This window comes from Gopherus evgoodei, unplaced genomic scaffold, assembly GCF_007399415.2.
Source record: "Gopherus evgoodei ecotype Sinaloan lineage unplaced genomic scaffold, rGopEvg1_v1.p scaffold_45_arrow_ctg1, whole genome shotgun sequence".
Classification (NCBI taxonomy): Eukaryota; Metazoa; Chordata; order Testudines; family Testudinidae; genus Gopherus; species Gopherus evgoodei.
This window is the reverse complement of record NW_022060066.1, coordinates 232074-251780: the sequence shown is the minus strand read 5'-3', so window position 1 is coordinate 251780 and position 19707 is coordinate 232074. Positions and strand designations below refer to the sequence as shown.

The following is a 19707-nucleotide window of genomic DNA, read 5'->3' as shown; positions in this document are numbered from 1 at the left end:
TAACAACTGTGGTGTTGCACTGTACTTGGGTTGGTGGTAAGATTTAGAATAAAATACAGAGTGAACACTAAAAGAAAGTGGGTCTGAGCAGTTTCTGGGGCATTAGAGGATGGAGATGGAGCATCCCATAGTCTTTCTTTCTCATCTTTTGGTGTAGAAGTAATATAAAGGGCATCCATGCACATATACCGGGCATCTTTGATTTCACTTAGAAATTAGAGAAAGCTGGCTGCGAAATGAAACTTCTGAATTGGCTCTGTGCTGGAGCCAGGAGGGAGTAGAATTGACAGGAGGGATCCGTAGAAGTGCAACTAGGTTTGAGTTTATAACAGCAGGGGGTGTGGCCTGTAACTCAGAAAAGGTGGCATGTGTGCATGAAGTCTGCAAGGGTAGAGAGGCTTCATTTTTGTATCAGTCTCTTATATGTCTGTTTAGTCCAAGAAAGGATTGAGAGAGATCAGCTGTGGTGAAACCAGCAGAGTCTAGAAATATTTCTGCTATTTTTTTAAAGAAAAAAACACTCTTTTTTTAAGGAAGATTTTTCACAAGCAAAAGAAAAAACAAAAAAAAATTGTTGTTTCTTGAAAAGGCTTAATATAAAAATGCTTCTTCTGAAGAACCAAACTATAACATATATATATATATATATATATATACATATATATATACACACACACATGCAAGGGTCTGTCCTGGGTCTGATAATGGTCAATATTTTAAATAATGGCTTAGACAAAGGAGTGGAGAATATACAATTTGTGGGTGACTCCAAACCGGGAGGGGTTCCAAGCACTTTGGTGGACAGGATTAGAATTCAAACAAATTTTGGCAAATGGAGGAATGGGTCTGAAATCAACCAGATGAAATTTGGGAAAGACAAGAGCCATGCACTACACTTATGAAGGAAAAATCAAATGCACAACTACAAAATGGGGTATAAGCACAGACCAGCCCTAATTGAGAGTTTAATGAGAGTTCTGCTCTCATGGCCACAGGAGGGGAGAGGAGCTAATGGGATTTCTGAGTCTTCGAACACTGCAGCTGTGCACTGTGCATAAGTAACAGAAATAAGTCAGTGGAACCTGTAGAGAAACAGAAGTAGGCAGCCGGTCTCAGGATGGTGCTAACATTCCTGATTTGGAGCTGAGCAAACAGGAGCTGCCTGCATACTGTTTTGTCTCTGGACAAAAGGAGGGGGCTTTGCCCAGGAACTCTGCAGGGAAGCACGTGACACTTCTGAGAGAGGGGTGGCCTAGAGTGAGCATCCCTTACTCAAGGCTGAAGAGTCCCCACAATCACGTCTCTGCACTCAGTGGCCCCTAGGAGCTGGACTGAGTGCGGAGTTTATCGGTCTGTGTTCTAATTTACAGCCATGGTGCCAAGGTGTCATAAACAGATAGTTAAGGGTTAATAGAACAGGAGTACTTCATGTCTCTTTTGACTGTAAAGGATTAACAAGAACAGTGAGCCTGGCTATCACCTGACCAGAGGACCAATCAGGGGACAGGATACTTTCAAATCTTGAAGGAGGGAAGTTTTTGTGTGTGCTGTTAGTTTTTGGTTGTTGTTCACTCTGGGGGCTCAGAGGGACCAGACGTGCAACCAGGTTTCTCTCCAATCTCTCTGATACAGTCTCTTATATATCCAGAATAGTAAGTGCTAGGTAAATAAGGCGAGTTAGGCTTATGTTTGTTTTCTTTATTTGCAAATGTGTATTGGGCTGGAAGGAGTTCAAATTTGCATTTTGCTGAAAGGATTTTAATTTGTACTTGTATACTTAGGCTGGGAGAGTATTCCCAGTGTCTATAGCCGAAAGACCCTGTATCTATTCCGTCTTAAATTTACAAAGATAATTTTTATTTATTTTTCTTTCTTTAATTAAAAGCTTTTCTTGTTTAAGAACCTGATTGCTGTTTTTTTATTCTTGTGAGACCCCAGGGGATGGGGTCTGGATCCACCAGGGAATGGGTTGGGAGAAAGGAGGGAAGGGGGAGAGAAAGGTTAATTTTCTCTCTGTGTTAGGATTACTTTCTCTCTCAGGGAGAGTCTGGGAGGGGGAGAGAGAAGGAAGAGAGAAGGTGAATTTTCCTCTGTTTTAAGATTCAAGGAGTTTGAATCACAGTGATCTTCCAGGGTAGCCCAGGGAGGGGAAGTCTGGGAGAGGCAACAGTGAAGGAAAGAGTTTACTTTCCTTGTGTTAAGATCCAGAGGGTCTGGGTCTTGGGGGTCCTCGGGCAAGGTTTTGGGGGGGACCGGAGTGTACCAGGCACTGGAATTCCTGGTTGGTGGCAGTGCTGCAAGTACTAAGCTGGTAATTGAGCTTAGAGGAATTCATGCTGGTACCTCATCTTTTGGACGCTAAGGTTCAGAGTAGGAGTTTATACCATGACACAAGGGTAATTGGATTTTCATTTCTGGCAGCCCTAGCAGTGCAATCCTCTCTGCTACAGAAGTGTGAAACCCCCCTGCCCCTAGGCAACAGCCAGAAGAGCTGTGTGCTTGGATTACCTCTACCACCTGCCTCCAATCCCATGATACACCCAATGCTGGAGATAGGGACTGGTCTAGCAGGCCATGCCCAGCCATAGGGTTGGTTATAATGCTTTAACATTAAAAGATGCATTCACAGAGATCATAACTGGATGCAAAGCAGTTGCTACCCAAAAATTATATTCAAATGCTGCATCCCACAAGGAGGCAGAGTTAAGGCTATGTAGGCATATAGACCTATGTGGGGCCTCCATGAATTACAGCTTCAAATTGAGTTTGGATGTTAGTGTGAGCAACAGGCCCAAAAAGCACGTGACCAAACAAACCTGAGCTCATGAGACAAAGCAAAGGTTGTTTGTGTTAAACAAGCAGTGACAGTGTTAAACAGCGTTATCTTATTTAAGGTTTGGTTTGAGGGAATCAAAATTAAGAAACTATGGTTGACTGGGTACCTGATGCAGTCAATGGTTAATTCTATATGGTTTAATTAAAAAGAACTGCTTAGTGCAATGGCTGGGAAGAAATATGGCAAAATAAGATAAGAAGAAAGCCTTGAAGAGAGAGGCCCGGTCATTAAGCTTGCATTGACCCAGGCAGAGGACAGAGTTCAGCCCTAATTGCCTCCCCTGGCCTTAGCTAAGGTCCAAGGACCAACAACCACACTGTGTGTTTATTATAGCGCAGTGGTTTCAGACTTTATCAGCTGCGTACCCCTTTCCAAATAATGTCATCTACTTCATGCCACCATCTGAGATAGGGTCATAATATACCTGTGAAAACAGAAAAAGGCCAGTAAGGGATAATTGTCTGCCATTTCGGGATTTTTCTCCTGTATCCCCTGATGAAAGCTGGCTTACCTGAGTTTGAAAACCACTGTTATAGCGTGTAAAAGACAAGGTTTACTGGAGGTTTCTTTGTCAGAATTTTTCCTTACCTCTCTGGAGTCACATCACGATAGGAAGGTATTGTCTGATCTGGTTATGAGCCTTTGGTTAAGGCTTATAACTATTTTACTGCTACTTATAACTATCATAAGTGTGCCTAGGCTTGTATTTGTATTTGCATGTAATCCACACTGAGTGGCTTTTGGACCAATAAAGAAATACCTGTGTGGAAACTGAGTCACGACAAACCTTAATACACTTATCAGGGAAACTATTTCCAACGGGCTGCATATGCTAATTTGGACAGGAGAGCAGTGTAGTGTGTAGCTTGGTCATTTTTTGAATTTTAAAAGCCTGACCTTGAAACTTCCTGCTCTCAGGTAGTTTATCTTTTGTTGTGAGATTTACAGTTACATCATCAGATGAAATCACTTTCTGTTAAGGACTGAGATTTTTTTTTTTTAAAAATGACTTACAAAGAGTGATAGCCTTCCCCTGACCTCAGTGCACCTGTGGCCACAATGCAGCTGCATTTAAACTTTGAATGTAAGTAAAAGGTTGTTGCTATTGGTGTTGCTGCCAACATTACATACCCCTCTCAGGCAGATCTGGGGGTAGGTATATAGGCAGTAAACCATCTTATGTAATTGCATAGCAGGGAGACCATGGCAGAGCTTGGAATAGGACTCTAGTATCCTGCCCACTGGTTCATGCTGCCTATCAGTGTCTTCATTTTCAATGGATAGTTAGATGGATGATACCATGTGTCTAGTGGGTAAGACACACGAATCCATTTTTGGTCTACGACTCACCAGTTCGGTGACTTTGGGAAGCTCCTTCTCCCCGTCTGGGCCTGTGTTTCCCCCACACATGACCTTTGTCGATTTTGCATTTTTTGATTTTTAGCTCAGGAGGGCTGTGAATGTCTCTTCCTGCATGTCAGTCCTAGTGCAATGAGACTGTAATCTTGAGGCCCTTCTCCTTCATACTGATGTAAATCAGGAGCAAGGGAGTAATTAGATTGTCCTAAAGTGTGTTAAATGAGAAGAGAATAAGTCAAAGGTAAGTAAAACAACAAGTTTATTTTTCAAATTTCCAGACTGACCAGCAGCAGAGTTTGGGGTCTGTTCTTGTCTAATCCCTAACAGCTCACAGAAAACTAGCTGAATTCCGATCTCATTCATTTTGTGGCAATCACTCATAGCCAATGATTAAAAACAATTCACATCGGCAAGGTGGGACATGCCAAACCACTTGCTCCAACCAAAATTAAGATTGGGCATGCCCTAGCATACAGGGGACAGAGTTAAAGCTGCAGGTGTTGTACTACACAAGGGGGCAGAGTTAAGGCTATACACGATCTACCATAGAACATTTGGACCAGCCTAGGTTTATGTTTTGAGATCATATGTTTACCTTCTACCCAAACAAAACACAAACACCACCACAGAGTCTCAGAAGGAATAAGTATCTTTCCTAAGTCCCCTTTCCCAATGTACTCTCTGGAACCAATTTTATACATCAGGAGGACCACATGGTCAAAGAAAGAAATGGCAACCGTCTGCTTCCTAACAAAGAGAAAATGTTTTCCACAGCTGCAAACAAAGGGCCCAATACTGCAAGAAGCTGATTGTTCTGAGTTCCCATTGCTCTTAGTAGTCCTGGCTTTTGGTAGGTTGGCCTAGACCCAAAGCAAAATTCCACAGCTCAACAACCCTACAATTTGACTGCTTTGGGATGCTTTCCTGGGCTTCAAGACACATGAGGCAAGGCAGCATTATTCATGCATTCATCAGAATGGATTGAGGGTCTGGCCTAGCAATACCTTCATTGTAAATCAGGGTAATACTACTGGGGTCAGTGGTGCTAATTTCCCTCTTGCTCGTCCCAGTGTAAATCAGGAGTAACTCTATACAGTAAATGGGCCTGGGTCTGCTGTTTCTCACTTTAATGTAAATCAGGGATAACTCAGTTAGAATCCTGGAGTCTGATTCTGGAGTCATTCACCTCAGCGTGAATCAGGAGTAACTACAATGGAATCAATGGACCTGAATCTTCTTCCACTCACTTGAGCATGAATCAGAAACAACTTAGTTGACATGGAAAGGCTTTTATGTTCATCCCAAACTAAATCAACAATAACTCAACTGAAGGCAATGGTGCTGTTTCTTTTCTCAGTTGCTCTGGTTTGGAATTAGGCTAAATCTGCTAAAGTCAATGGCCTAGTTTATCTTCTGCGTCCATGCTGTGCTTTGCATAACACTGGTGCCTTTGTGGGAGGAAGGAAAGATGGCTGCAAGATGTTTTATAGCTCTTTGTTTTTTGTTTTGTTTTTTTGAGCCAACTTGGAGAAGAGAATTTAAAAACATCTGCTCACTCTGCGCATCTCCTCAGACTGCTCACAGACATTTGGAAGCTGCAAAGAGGCCAGGCTATATACTCCAGAAGAAGGTGAGGCAAGTTTACATTTCAAGAGGGTTTAAACAATTCTAGTATCAGGTTCCTCTCCTGTGGAGGTGAAAAGGAATATTCTGGGCATGCCAAATTCTGTTCTGAGTTACATCAGTGTTAATCTTTGATATCTTCATTGACACTAGTACAGTTACTCAAAATGAACACTGCTATTACTTTGCTACCTTAAATACTTCTGATTTACACCACTGCAACTCCTTTCTCTTCAGTGGACTGATTTACAACTATTCTTGCCTTACAAATAAGTATTAATGGGTTCAGATTCTAAACTATCATTTCTATTGTGCCTCTGATTTTACTTCCTGCTTGTTAAATATGTTGGGTAGGGGAGGTCACAAATTTTCCATCAAAAATTTTTTCAATGAAAAATTGTGATTTCAAATAAACAAACAAGCAAAAACCCCACCACCAACCATTTCCCACAGAATGTGTTGGCTTTCCACAAAACAAATTGATTTTTTTTTTTAAAATAGAAGCTTGGTCACTTTTGCTTTAAAGAGGAGGAAGGACAATACACTGGTTAGAACTCTGGCTTTGACACTGCAGGACACAGATTCAGTTCATTCTTCTATCACAGTGTCCCTGTGTGACCTTGGCCTGGTGCATTAGAGCCCCATTTTTGCAAGGTACTTAGGCTCCTAATGATGCCAATAGGTAGCTAATTGGATTTTCAAATATGCCTAAAAAGATTAGGTACCAAACTCCCATTGGTTGCACTGGGAGGTGGGTGTCTAACCTGCTCAGGAGCTTTTGAAAATCCAAAATGGGCCCCTATTTAGATCTTTGAGGCACACAGAGTTTAAGGGACAGGTTTTTAAATGGGTTTAGGCAGTGATGAACTGCTAAAATCTTAACAACCGGTTCCCTATAAAAAGTTCTGATTTAAGGCATGTGCCACAGTACGTATTTTTTGTTCCAGTAAGGTTACCATACGTCCGTATTTTCCCGGGAGGAATTTTTAAATTTTAAAAATTCTGCCCGGATGGCGATTTAAGAACCAAAAAGCCTGACATCGCCAGGAAAATACAGATGTATGTTAACCCTACCTAAAGTTCTTTTTTAAAAAGATGGGCCTTGTCATAAATGGATAGTTAAGAGTTAATGGAACAGAAGTATTTCATATCTCTTTTGCCTGGAAAGGGTTAACAAGAACAGTGAGCCTGGCTGTCACCTGACCAGAGGACCAATCAGGGGACAGGATACTTTCAAATCTTGAGGGAGGGAAGTTTTTGTGTGTGCTGTTAGTTTTTGGTTGTTGTTCACTCTGGGGGCTCAGAGGGACCAGATGTGCAACCAGGTTTCTCTCCAATCTCTCAGATACAGGCTCTTATAAGGTCAGAATAGTGAGTACTAGGTAGATAAAGCGAGTTAGGCTTATGTTTGTTTTCTTTATTTGCAAATGTGTATTTGGCTGGGAGGAGTTCAAATGTATATTTGGCCAGAAGGAGTTCAAATTGGTATTTGCTGAAAAAATTTTAATTTGTACTTGTATACTTAGGCTGGGAGGGTATTCCCAGTGTCTATAGCTGAAAGACCCTGTATCTATTCTGTCTTAAATTTACAAAAATAATTTTTATTTTTTTCTTTAATTAAAAGCTTTTCTTGTTTAAGAACCTGATTGTTGTTTTTTTATTCTTGTGAGGATTCATCAGGGAATTGGTGGGGAGAAAGGAGGGAAGGGGGAGAGAAAGGTTAATTTCTCTCTGTGTTAGGATTCCTTTCTCTTTCAGGGAGAGTTTGGGAGGGAGAGAGAGAAGGAGGAGGGGAGGTAAACTTTCCTCTCTGTTTAAAGATTCAAGGAGTCTGAATCACAGTGTTCTTCCAGGGTAACCCAGGGAGGGGAAGCCTGGGAGAGGCAACGGTGAGGGAAAGCGTTTACTTTCCTTGTGTTAAGATCCAGAGGGTCTGGGCCTTGGGGTTCCTCGGCCAAGGTTTTGGTGGGACCAGAGTGTACCAGGCACTGTAATTCCTGGTTGGTGGCAGCGCTACAGGTTCTAAGCTGGGAATTGAGTTTAGAGGAATTCATGCTGGTATCCCATCTTTTGGACGCTAAGGTTCAGAGTGGGAGAATTATACCATGACAGGCCTGAACTAGAAAGGGTCTCCGTTTCACATATGTGGGTCCCCACCACTCCCTGAGGGTGTGCTAGGGTGACCAGATGTCCTGATTTTATAGGGACAGTCTCGATTTTTGAGTCTTTTTATTATACAGGATCCTATTACTCCCCACCCCATCTCGATTTTTCACACTTGCTGTCTGGTCACCCTAGGGCGTGCACGTGTGGGTCCCAGCTGCTCCCTGCCTCCCTTATTGAAGCAGGTGTGCAGGGTTCCTGCCCTGAGAACTGCAGGGCACCAGTGGACGTGTGACTGGCTGCAGACAGGGGCGTGGGGCAGGGCTAGCTGGGGGCAAGGGGTGCAACATGGTCTGGCTGTGGGTAGAGGCTGGCTGTGGGTTGGGGCTGGCTGCGGGCAAGGGGTGTGGCAGGGAGGTGCAGCAGGGGCTGGCTGGGGGCAGGGCAGGGGGTGCAGGCAGGGAACTGGCTGCGGGCAGGGGGTGTGGCAGGAGGTTGCAGCAGGGGGTGGCTGTGGGCAGAGGGTGTGGCGGGGGGTGCAGCAGGGGCTGGTGGTGGGCAGGGGGTGCAGCAGGAGCTGGTGGTGGGCAGGGGGTGCAGCAGGGGGTGACTGTGGGCAGGGGGTGCAGGCAGAGGGTGGCTGGGGGCAAGGGGTGCGGGAAGGAGACGGTTGTGGGCAGGGGGGTGCAGCAGGGGGCTGGCTGCAGGCAGGGGGTGCAGGCAGGGGCTGGCTGGGGACAGGGCAGGGGGTGCAGCAGGGGCTGGCTGGGGGCAGGGCAGGGGGTAGCTGTGGGCAGGGGGTGCAGGCAGGGGGGTGCAGCAGGGGGTGACTGCGGGCAGGAGGTGCAGGCAGGGGGGTGCAGCAGGACGCAGCCCAGGCCAGCAGAGCAGCTGGGGAACCCCAAGGCCAGAGGTGCAAGCAACAGCAGCAGCAGTATCAGGGCCAGGAGGCAGCCCACATGGCTCCTCATCGCAGCGCAGCGCCCCCTGGTGGCCGTGGAGGAGGAATTACACTGTTCCCGGCCAGAGCCCATCAAAGCTTCCCTCGCAGGGAAGCCAGTTAACAAGTGGTTCTAAAACCGCTTCAAAATTTAACAACCAGTTCATGCGAACCGGCTCCAGTTCACCACTGGGTTTAGGTGCCTAGTGCCTCTTCTGAGACATGAGAACAATAGCCCTTCCCTGTTCCACCACCGTGTTGGGAGGATAAATGCACTGAAGACTGGGGACATGTAACTGAGTGAATGGCTGGAGCAAAGCATAGAAGACCCTGGGTCATACTTTATTTGTACCACATTGAGAGCCAATCCTTTACTTCACTCACATAAATCGTCCCATTGAAGTCAAATGACTAAAGTGACCCACTTAAGAACATAAGAACAGCCATACAGGGCCAGGCTAATTGTCCATTTGGCCCAGTATCCTAACCTCTGAGAGCAGCCACTGCCACTGGCACACAGGCTTAAAGGATCAGACTCTTGGGCTCCTCATTTACCTTTATGTACCTCTGTTTCCTCTCAGTCCGAGGTAGATACGTAAGGAGTGTATATATAGAGCCAGTTGCATTTGATCCCTTCATAGTTGTGGAAGGAGGGAAGGCTAAAGAGGGTTCCTCTTCTTTCTTCCCTCAGACAGGAGCTAGCCACACTTGCAGTCACTGAATAAGACAACAGTTGTGGTCACCAGCCCAGGCAAAAGGGCAGGGAAGAGACAATGAATAGATTGTGCAAGCTAAGTCTTTCCTCAAGACACTTTGTCCAAGAGGTGACTTGATTATTGTCTATATGAAGAGAAGATGTTACAGGTCTTTTTAATCTAGCAGATAAAGTTATAACCAAATCCAATGGCTGGAATGTGAAATAAAAAAATGTTCCACCTGGAAATGAGACATTAAATTTTAACTGTGGAGGGTAATTAACCATTGCAACAACTTCCTTATAGATGTGGTGGATTCTCCATGACTTGGAGTTCAAAATCCAGAACAATGTCTTTCAAATTGATATGATCTAGGTCATCCAAAAGTTATGGTCTCAATGCAGGAATTACTGGGTATAATTATATGGCCTGTTATGCAAGAGGTTACGCTTGATGAACATAATTATTTTTCTGGACTTAAAATCTATGGACACATGAATTTGAGTATTCAGCTGCTTGGCTTTGGTTTTCAGTTAGATGCTTTTATCACAGAACCATAGACATTAGAGAGGGGAAAATATGCTCTAGGAAATGAACATTAATTGGTGTGCAGGATTGCATTGGTAAATTCCAACAATTTATTATTTTCTCACTTATTTCCTGTGCTGGAGAAAAGTACTATTCAGTATAAGTAAGGACACCAGAATCTGGTCTAATGTTAGCTGCAGGGGATAAAATTTGAGATAGGACAATTTCTCCGTTAAACAGTATTCAGGATCTTCATTTACTATTCATAATTGAAAAGAATGGGAAACCTGCACCTCATGCAGCCTCATGTCTTTATTTACTTAGCTTTTTTTCCTCAGAACTGAGCTTATCAGAGGAATGACCACAGGCAATCATACCTCGGTGTCCCATTTCATCCTCTTGGGATTTGCCGACCACCCTGAGCTGAGCTGGGGGCTATTTGTGGTGTTTCTGTCTTGTTATCTCATTGCTCTGATTGGGAATCTTCTCATTATCTTTGTCACTTTGGCTGACGCTGCCCTTCACACCCCCAAGTATTTCTTCCTCCGGAACTTGTCCTTCCTGGAGATCTCTTACACCTTGGTCACCCTGCCCAAGATATTGGCCAACCTCGTCTCAGAGGATAGAACTATCTCCTTCCTCGGCTGTGCAACACAGATGTATTTCCTTCTCTTCCTAGGAGGGACAGAATGTTACCTCCTTTCTGTGATGGTCTACGACCGATACATTGCTATATGCCACCCACTGCGTTACCCGGTCCTTATGAACAGGACAGTCTATATAGGGCTTGCGGCTGCTTCCTGGCTCACCAACCTCCTGGTGTTAATGGGTCACGTTGCTGCCATATTCACCCTACCCTTCTGTAGCTGTAATAAAATCAACCATTTCTTCTGTGATGTCCCCCCAGTGATAAAACTGGTCTGTGGGGACACCCACAGAATTGAAATCACCATTCTCCTGGTTGCCCTCTTCTTTGTCCTGCTGCCATTCATGCTCATCCTTGCTTCCTACGTTCGTATCATCTCAACCATCCTGAAGATTCCTTCAGCTGAGGGCAGGCAGAAAACCTTCTCCACCTACTCCTTGCACCTCCTGGTGGTGACTCTGTTCTATGGGATAGCCTGCACCATGTACCTGAAACCCAAATCCAGCCACTCGCTGAATAGTGACAAACTCATTACTCTGCTGTACTCTGTTGTGACCCCCATGCTAAACCCCATTATCTACAGCTTGCGTTACAAGGACGTGACAGGGGCACTCCGGAGATTAACTGAAAAAAATGTACTCAGGCACCAAGATTTTCTACTGCATTTGTGGAGGCTTTGCTATTTTTGTAAAATTAGAAAGGCACTGTGACTCTTCAAACCAAAAATAAAGCTGGTCTAAAATTTTTGATGAAAATTTTGTCATTGGAAAATAAAGTTTAATAAAAACTTATTTCTTTTAAATTAACAACTGTGGGTATTCCCCTCACTTTCCCCCAATTTCTCACTTTGTCTCAGCTGGCAAAAACTAGAAAACAGTCAGACTACGGAGAGGAAAAAAAACCTACTTTCTTACATCTCTGTCTGTTTCCCAACAATTTGCCAGTTGGAAAATAGTTGAAGTGTGACTTTCAGCATTTGACTTCAAAGGTATCACTTTCTACACTTCTGCCTGTTTCTCACATGTTCTTATTTCTCATCTGGTTTTACTTTGAAAACAGCAAGGAAGAGTGGGAAAAGTTTCTGGGAGAGGGAAACAAACAAACAAAAAAAACCTTTTTTTCTCCCTTGAATAATTTTCTCACAGGAAAACAGGGATTTCCAAATGGAAAATTTTTGATAGGGGATTTTTCCAGAGAAAACTGCCAAGAGAATTCACTGTGTGTGCAAAGATGCCAGAATCTAGCCCCATTGTTGGGATTTTCAAAGGAACTGAAAAAATAAATAAATGTATATATTGTGACAGACCCAGGCCAGTGTGGTACAGGAGTCTGGTAGAGGGCAAATATACTGGTCACTAGCTGAGTAGTTTTCTATTCCCTGAGTGACTAGAGCAGGGGCTGCACTGGAGTAATCAGGAACCTGCTAGAACCAATTAAGGCAGACAGGCTGATTAGAACACCTGCAGCCAATCAAGGCAGGCTAATCAGGGCACCTGGGTTTAAAAAGTTGCTCACTCCAGTCAGGCAGGGAGGAGCTGGAGGAGAGGAAGTGTGTGTGAGGAGCTGGGAACAAGAGGCACAAGGAGCTGAGAGTGAGAGGGTATGCTGCTGGAGGACTCAGGAGTACAAGCGTTATCAAACACCAGGAGGAAGGCCCTGTGGTGAGGATAAAGAGGTATTTGGAGGAGGCCATGGGGAAGTAGCCCAGGGAGTTGTACCTGTCATGCAGCTGTTACAGGAGGTACTATAGACAGCTGCAATCTACAGCGCCCTGGGCTGGAACCTGGAGTAGAGGGCAGGCCCGGGTTCCCGGCAAACCTCCCAACTTCTGATCAGACACAGGAGAAGTTGATCCAGACTGTGGGGAAGATCACTGAGGTGAGCAAATCTGCCAATAAGCGCAGGATCCACCAAGGTAGAGGAGGAACTTTGTCACAATATATATTGCTTTCCAAAACCTGAAACATTTAGGCCAAAATACAAAATATTTAGGCCAAAACCTGAAATACTTCAGCCAAAACCAAAAAAATGTTTTGATTTGGAAATGTTGCTGCAGCACCTCACTAGAGGTGTATGTCGGGTGACTCAGGCTCATTGTCCTCTGTAGGCTCCCAGGTTGGATTGCGTTATGGATTGTGGGGTCCCTCTTGGATTGGATTGTGGGGTCCCTCTTGGGAAAGCCTGGCAATGGTGTGTCATGGGAAAAAATTTGACCAGCACTAATCTTTTTCCATTGTGGACTTTCAGTCACTTTAACTAGCTATGAATCATTGAGAAACTGTGATAAAGGAGGTGATCTAAAGACATTTGAAATCAATGGAGAAACTCTTGTTGACTTTAATGAGCTTTGGCTCAAGCACAAAAATGTTTCTTGCTTGGCCTCCGTCAGCTACTCTCAACACCAGAACCACAGATGTGTCTCGAATGAAGGACACATAACCACAAGTTGAAAATGTACCAGAGGCCAAGCATCTGGTGCTCAGCCATTTCCCTAGCTATGAGAACAATTCAGAGATGAATGGACACAGAAGGACCTCATAAGGGGTATATTGACGGCCTTATGATGCCTCCACTGGCTAAAGGTCACTGACTTCAATGAGAAGAGACTGGGACAATGCACTTGCGTGGCCCTCTCAACATCATATCTGAGCAGGTATTGTATTTCGGCTTGGAAAGTTTAGGTGAATGTTGATTTCACCGTGCACACACACACAAACCAAAATGAAAATATCTCCATCAATGATCATCAGAATGCACAGCTAGGCAAAATAGGAGAAATACTGCTTGAGAACTTATTAGAGTTTGATTTAAGGTTATTAACTTTGTATATTTTGAGATGTGATGTTGACAATTGAGTTTTAATGGTTATAAAGCTTTATATTTTTGAATCTGTCTCTGTTATCATTACATAATTATGGTTGGATCCTTACCCATTATTCTCTGACACCCCCTCCCACTGTGATTTGCTGCAACAATGAAGATTTAAATCAATAAAAATCAGGGAAAAAATGATTAAAATCCAGACTTTTTCATAACTATTAAAATTTAAATTGATACAAACTGGAAAAAATGCTTAAAAATAAACATAAAGATTATCTGTCCAAATCATAAAAAATAAAACTCCAATTTTGCCAAGCCTAATTACACTGAGAAGTCCATGATTTAGAAGTGGTCAAAAGTTTTCCATGAACATTTTTCTTTTGTTAGAAAGTTGGGTTTTTGAATAAAGAAAAATTTTTCATGGATAGTGTCTGCTTTCCCCCCAAAACTTTTTGATTGTTTATTGAAGAGCTGAAATTTTTTCAGTCATCAACAATTGCCAGTCGACATCACTTGACATTTTAAAATCAAGATTGGATGGTTTTTCCCACTAAAAGATCTGCTCTACTTCAAACAGGAATTAATTCAGGGACGTTCTATGGCCTGTGTTATACAGGTGGTCAGGCTATATGAAGAGGGTGGTCCCTTCGGACTTTACAATCTAAGAATACCTTTGTAAATCTAGACCTAAGCAATTTAGGTGCACAAATCCCACTGACTTTCAATCAGACGTGTACTCCTAAAGTCCTTTGGATGCTTTTGAAAATCCCATCATCAGTCAAATTCAAATATCTGAGTTATCTGTGAATTCAGCCTATATCACAAGCATCATGCTTATTTAATGTGCTGAGATATCCCTACTGTGGGCCACCAGCTGGGACATTCAAAAACCGAGCTCTGTACCATTCGAGATGCAAGAATAACTGTTCACGCTAGCTTGCCCTTAGGCTGGGATTTCCAAATTTCAGTGTGGATTTGGCTCCCAATGCTCTTAGGCTCTTCTGACAATCCCACACGTATAGCTCTTCACGTCAAGAAGATATTGAGGAAATATTTGGCTATATAAATTAATTTTAAAAAGAGGCAACAGGGGATAAAAGATACATTTTATTGTTTTTATCAAATACTTCTCAGGGGTTACAAGTTTTTAGACTCTTAGCTCTTCAGAATATTGGACTAGGACAGGTCCTGTTCATACCTGGATTTGTGTTCTAATTCTTCCTCCCCCAACGCCCCGTCACCCACTTACATTGGTTTTGCAGTACATCAGTGGAGTTACTCCTGGCTTACATTGGTCTAAGACAATGGTCTCCAATCTTTTTACATCCAAGATCACGTTTTGAATCTAAGGGCAACCCAGAATATACCCCTCCCCTTCCCAAAAGCCCCATCCCGCTCACTCCATTCCCAGCTATCCCCATCACTTGCTCTCCCTCATCCTCACTCACTTTCACTGGGCTGGGGTAGGGAGTTGGGGTTTGGGAGGCGATGCAGGAACTGGGCTGGGGCCGAGGGGTTTGCAGTGTGGGAGGGGGCTCTGGGCTGAGCTTGGGGTTGAGCTGAGGTGGTTGGAGTGCAGGAAAGGATGAAGGGTGCAAGCTCTGGGAGGGAGTTTGGGTGAAGGAGGGGGCTCCATGCTGTACCAGAGAGTTGTGGTGCAGGAGGGGGGTGGAGTTCAGGAAGGGGCATGGGTTGTAGCTCCAGGAGGGGGCTCAGGGCTGGGGGTTAGGGCGCAGGAGGGGACATGGGGTACTGGTTCTGGGAGGGGTATCAGGGCCGGAGGTTGGGGTGCGGCCTCCCACTGGGCAGCACTTACCTCTGGTGGCTCCTGAGCAGCAGTGTAGCATGGCTGCTGCTAAGGCAGGCTTTCTACCTACCCTAGCCCCATGTTGCTCCTGGAAGGGGCCAACGTGCCCCTGAAACCCCTGGGTGGAGAGCACATGGCTTTGCTCGCTGCCCCTCTCTACAAGCACTGGCCCCATAGATCCCATTGGCCACAGCTCCCCATTCCCAGCCAATGGGAGCTGTGGGGGGCGGTACTTTCAGCAAGGAGCAGTGCACAAAAGGAGACCCCTTGCCCCCCACCCTGGGGCTGTGGGGCCATGCTGGCCTCTTCCGGGAGCAGCGTGGGGCCAGGACAGGCAAGAAGCCTCTCTTAGCAGCAGCCCTGTTGTGCCATCAAAGATCACAATGAACTGGGAGCTCCTCTAGGATAAACCAGTCAATCACAAAAGACCGGTTGGTGACCACTGATCTAAGAGGAAGCAGAATTTCACCTACTGAGTTTAATTGAGTTACTCTGGGCCAAGTTATTATTTGCACAATAAATCTCCTTTACACCTGTCTAGCAGTAGAAAGGGGCCTTAAATCAGAAGTACCCTTCATTTGCAATCCCTTTAAACTGCCACTGTAATTATCACCTGATCATAAAAATACATTTCCATATTATTGGACCAATTGCTGCTGGTGAAAGAGAAAGGCTTTCAAGCTTACAGAGACCTGAAGAAGAGAATGAAGCTATTACCTCACCCACCTTATCTCTCTGATATCCTGGGACCAACATGACTGCAACAATACTGCACTCAACAATGGAAGATATCAAATTTCGTCATCTGAAATGGAAACTCCATAAAATGAAGAAAAAGGCAACCAAATTTAACAGTGCCCAGACGTGAAGAAGAGCTCTGTGTCAGCTCAATAGCTTGTGTCTCTCACCAACAGAGGGTGGTCCAATAAAATATTTCACCTCACCCACTGTGTCGCTCTAATAGCCTGCGACCGAAATGGCCACAGCAACAGTGTAAATCTCTATATTTAAGCATTTTTGAGGCCAGAATCAGGCTCCATAACTTTTGGCCTGATTCTGATCTCATTAATTGTAAACCAAGAGTAAGTCAACTGATGTCGATGAAGTTTGCAATGGTATAAAATGTAAGTGAGAGGGCTTCAGAACCTTAATCTTTGTTCCTGGCCAGATTCTGTTCTCATTGACACTGGCGTAAATCCAGAGTAAGCCGTGGATGACAACGGAAATACTTTGGTTTCACACGAGTGTAACTAAGAGTAGAATTTATTTCAATGATAAATAAATATAAAACCTATTCACTCTGAGAATAAACATAGGCTCCATTTCTATTATATCATATTTACACTAATGCGCAGTGACTTCATTGGAGTTACTCCTCATTTACAATCCACTGGCTTGGAAAAAAAAAACTTCTCTGATTTAAAATAAAGTAACAATTGAAATTAGTGGAGTTGCTCCAGGTTTACACAGGCATTACTCCATTGCCTTGAAAAAAAATCTCTCTTGATTTGCAACTTGGTGTGCAAGTTGATTTGTATTTAATGAAGTTACTCTTGATTTACACCGGGATGAGCGAGAGGAGAATCGGACACATTGACGCCAGTGAAATTACTCCTAATTTACACTAGAGGAGAAGGACCATTGACATTACTCCTGATTAGTACAAGCATAACCGAGAGCGGACTTGGGCCTGTAATCCCCAGTGGCTCACAATAAAACACATTCACATGCTTTAAGAAGCTGTGTGTCGGTCCACCTTTTTCTCAGTGCTGCTTTCACCCGCTGGTTCCTCAGGCTGTAGATGACAGGATTTAGCAGGGCAGGTGCCACTGTGTAGAGCAGAGAGAGCAGTTTATCCAGGCCCGACGTGTAACCGGAGTTGGGTCTCAAGTACCTAAAGACAGCACTGCCGTAGAACAGGGAAACAGAGACCAGGTGAGAGGAACACGTGTGGATGGCTTTCCGTTTCCCATCCAGCGATGGGATGCTGAGGATGGCAGTGACAATACAAATGTAGGAGGCCAGGATGAGCGTGAAGGGGATGATGATGACCAGGATATTCATTAGAACTTTCATCACCTCATTTACGTGGGAGTCTGGGCACAAGAGCTTCACCAGTGGTGGCACGTCGCAGAAGAAGTGGTTGATGATATTGGAGCCGCAGAAGGGCACGCTGAATATCAGAGCTGTTTGCCCAAGGGACACAGACATGCCGGTGACCCAGCATCCTGAGACCAGCAGGAGGCAAAGCCTCCTGCTCATGAGGACTGGGTAGTGCAAAGGGTTGCAGATGGCTACATAGCGGTCATAAGATATGACGGCCAGTAGGTAACACACTGCGGTGCCAAAGAATAGGAAGAAGTACATCTGGATGGCACAGCCAGAGAAAGAGATGGTTTTCTTCTCCAAGAGAAGGTTGGCCAGCATCTTGGGGATGGTGACCGAGGTGTAGCAGATCTCCAGAAAGGCCAAGTTCCGGAGAAAGAAGTACATGGGGGTGTGGAGGACAGGGTCATACACAGTGACGAGGATAACCAGAGCATTCCCCATCAGGATGAGGATGTAGATAGTGAGGAAGGCGAGGAAGAGTAGGGGCTGCAGCTCAGGATAGTGAAAGAGCCCCAGGAGTGTGAATTCCATTATAATTGTGTCATTCCCCCCTGTCATTTCTTCTGGACCCTCCACCTGCACGGGGATGAAATACAAGCCATCTCACCAGCGATGTCTGGAGTTCATTGGTGGATGGGCAGCACAGAGCAAATGGAAACTAGATTCAGTGCTCTCCTCCCTAATTTCTCCTGGAGATGGTGTGACAGTTAATAATAATAATAACTATTTATTATGTGTTTAATAGCAGTGCCTAGACACTGGGCCAGTGGCCAGAGCAAACGCTTGGGAATGAGGCCTCTAGTCCTGTCTTTTCCAGTGGCTCCAGCAAGTCCTTTTACTTCTGTTTGTCTCCATTCATCTGTAAAATGAGGCTAGTACTGATCTCCTCTGTAATGCATATTGAGATTAACTAGTGGAAAATATTCTGTAAGAGCTAAATATGGTTGATATTAATAATGCACTAGGCACTATGCAAATGCATAGTTCTTACAGTCTAAGTAGACAAAACAGGCAAAGGTTGGGAGAAAGAAGGTGATATTTATACACCTATTTTACAAATGAGAAACTGAGTCAGAGAGATTATGGCTGGGGTTGTCTAAAAAAAACTAAGGGCTAGATTTGTAAAGGTATTTAGGCACCTAGTGGGATTTTTAAAAACGCCTAGGCATCTAATAATATGGGAGTTGTGTGCGTAGTTGCTTTTAAAATTCTTGAATTTCCCTAAATACCTTTACAAATCTGTCTATAAATTAATTAGGAACGTAATGAGCTGTGCCTCTTTTGAAAAATCTCACACCTCCTGACTTTAAGTCCCCTCCTATAACAAGACTATTTTTCTTTTGCAAACAATGAATGTCTGAAAACGGCTTTGAAAATTTCAACCTTATTAATTAAATAAGTATTTTTAATCCATATATTTCAAAATACTTTGCTGGATGGGTTCTTTACTAGGGTGATATGTATTGAAATAAGAGAACACATTGTTTTAATTTTGCAGTTGGAAGACTGATCTTCACAGAGGTTGCCAGAGGTTATACAGTGAATGAAGAAGATAATTACTGTCAGTTACACTGCTGTAAATCTGGAGCCACTCTAGCAAAGTCAATGGAGATTTTGTGGATTTTTGTTAGTGGGTAAAATCTGGGCCTAAATCCCAGACTCTTTCCCTCTTCATTTTACTGCACTCCCCAGTGACATCATATGGAAATACCAGATCTCTTAAAGATAACACTTGTATTCAGAGACTCAGTGGTTCAAAGAATACAGGTACACCACTCATTAGTAACCAGCATCAAATAGATCTTGGTCAGTGACCATCAGCCAGCTGGAAGCATGGGACTGCTGCATAGTTACTAAATTAGATAACTTGGTCATAACTTGGTCAGGACAAAAGAGCTCAACATGTCATATAATCTGACTTCCTGCATAGCACAGGCTGGAGCATTTCACTCTTTATTGAGCCTGCATGGTTACTTCTCTCTTGAATCATCACAGCCTATCATCTATTGGATTTGTGTCCGTATACAGAAAATATACACCACCAAAACTAGCCACAGATGGAGACGTGTGCAGGGAGGCTACTGAGTAAGCAAGCTTAGAGACTGAGTATCTGGCAATCTTTCCCAGACCTGAAGCAGACCTCTATGTAGCTCAAAACTCTCTTTCACCAACAGAAATTGGTCCAATAAAATATATTATCTCACTCACCTTGTTGCTCTGTCTAATTTTATTGTCATACAT

At 44.0% G+C, this 19707-nt stretch overlaps 2 protein-coding genes across 2 annotated transcripts; one reads left to right on the top strand and one right to left on the bottom strand.

Moving 5' to 3' along the window:
* The first annotated feature begins 10441 nt into the window (after positions 1–10441).
* Positions 10442–11440, top strand: LOC115642727 (olfactory receptor 10A7-like). The gene has a single exon (XM_030546446.1). The coding sequence runs from the start codon at positions 10442–10444 to the stop codon at positions 11438–11440; it is 999 nt and encodes a 332-aa protein (XP_030402306.1).
* Positions 11441–14275: 2835 nt separating this feature from the next.
* On the bottom strand, positions 14276–19707 carry LOC115642726 (olfactory receptor 10A2-like). Its single transcript, XM_030546445.1, has 3 exons — positions 19675–19707; positions 17114–18042; positions 14276–14306 (listed from the first exon to the last, which is right to left on the bottom strand). The coding sequence occupies exons 1-3, from the start codon at positions 19705–19707 to the stop codon at positions 14276–14278; spliced, it is 993 nt and encodes a 330-aa protein (XP_030402305.1).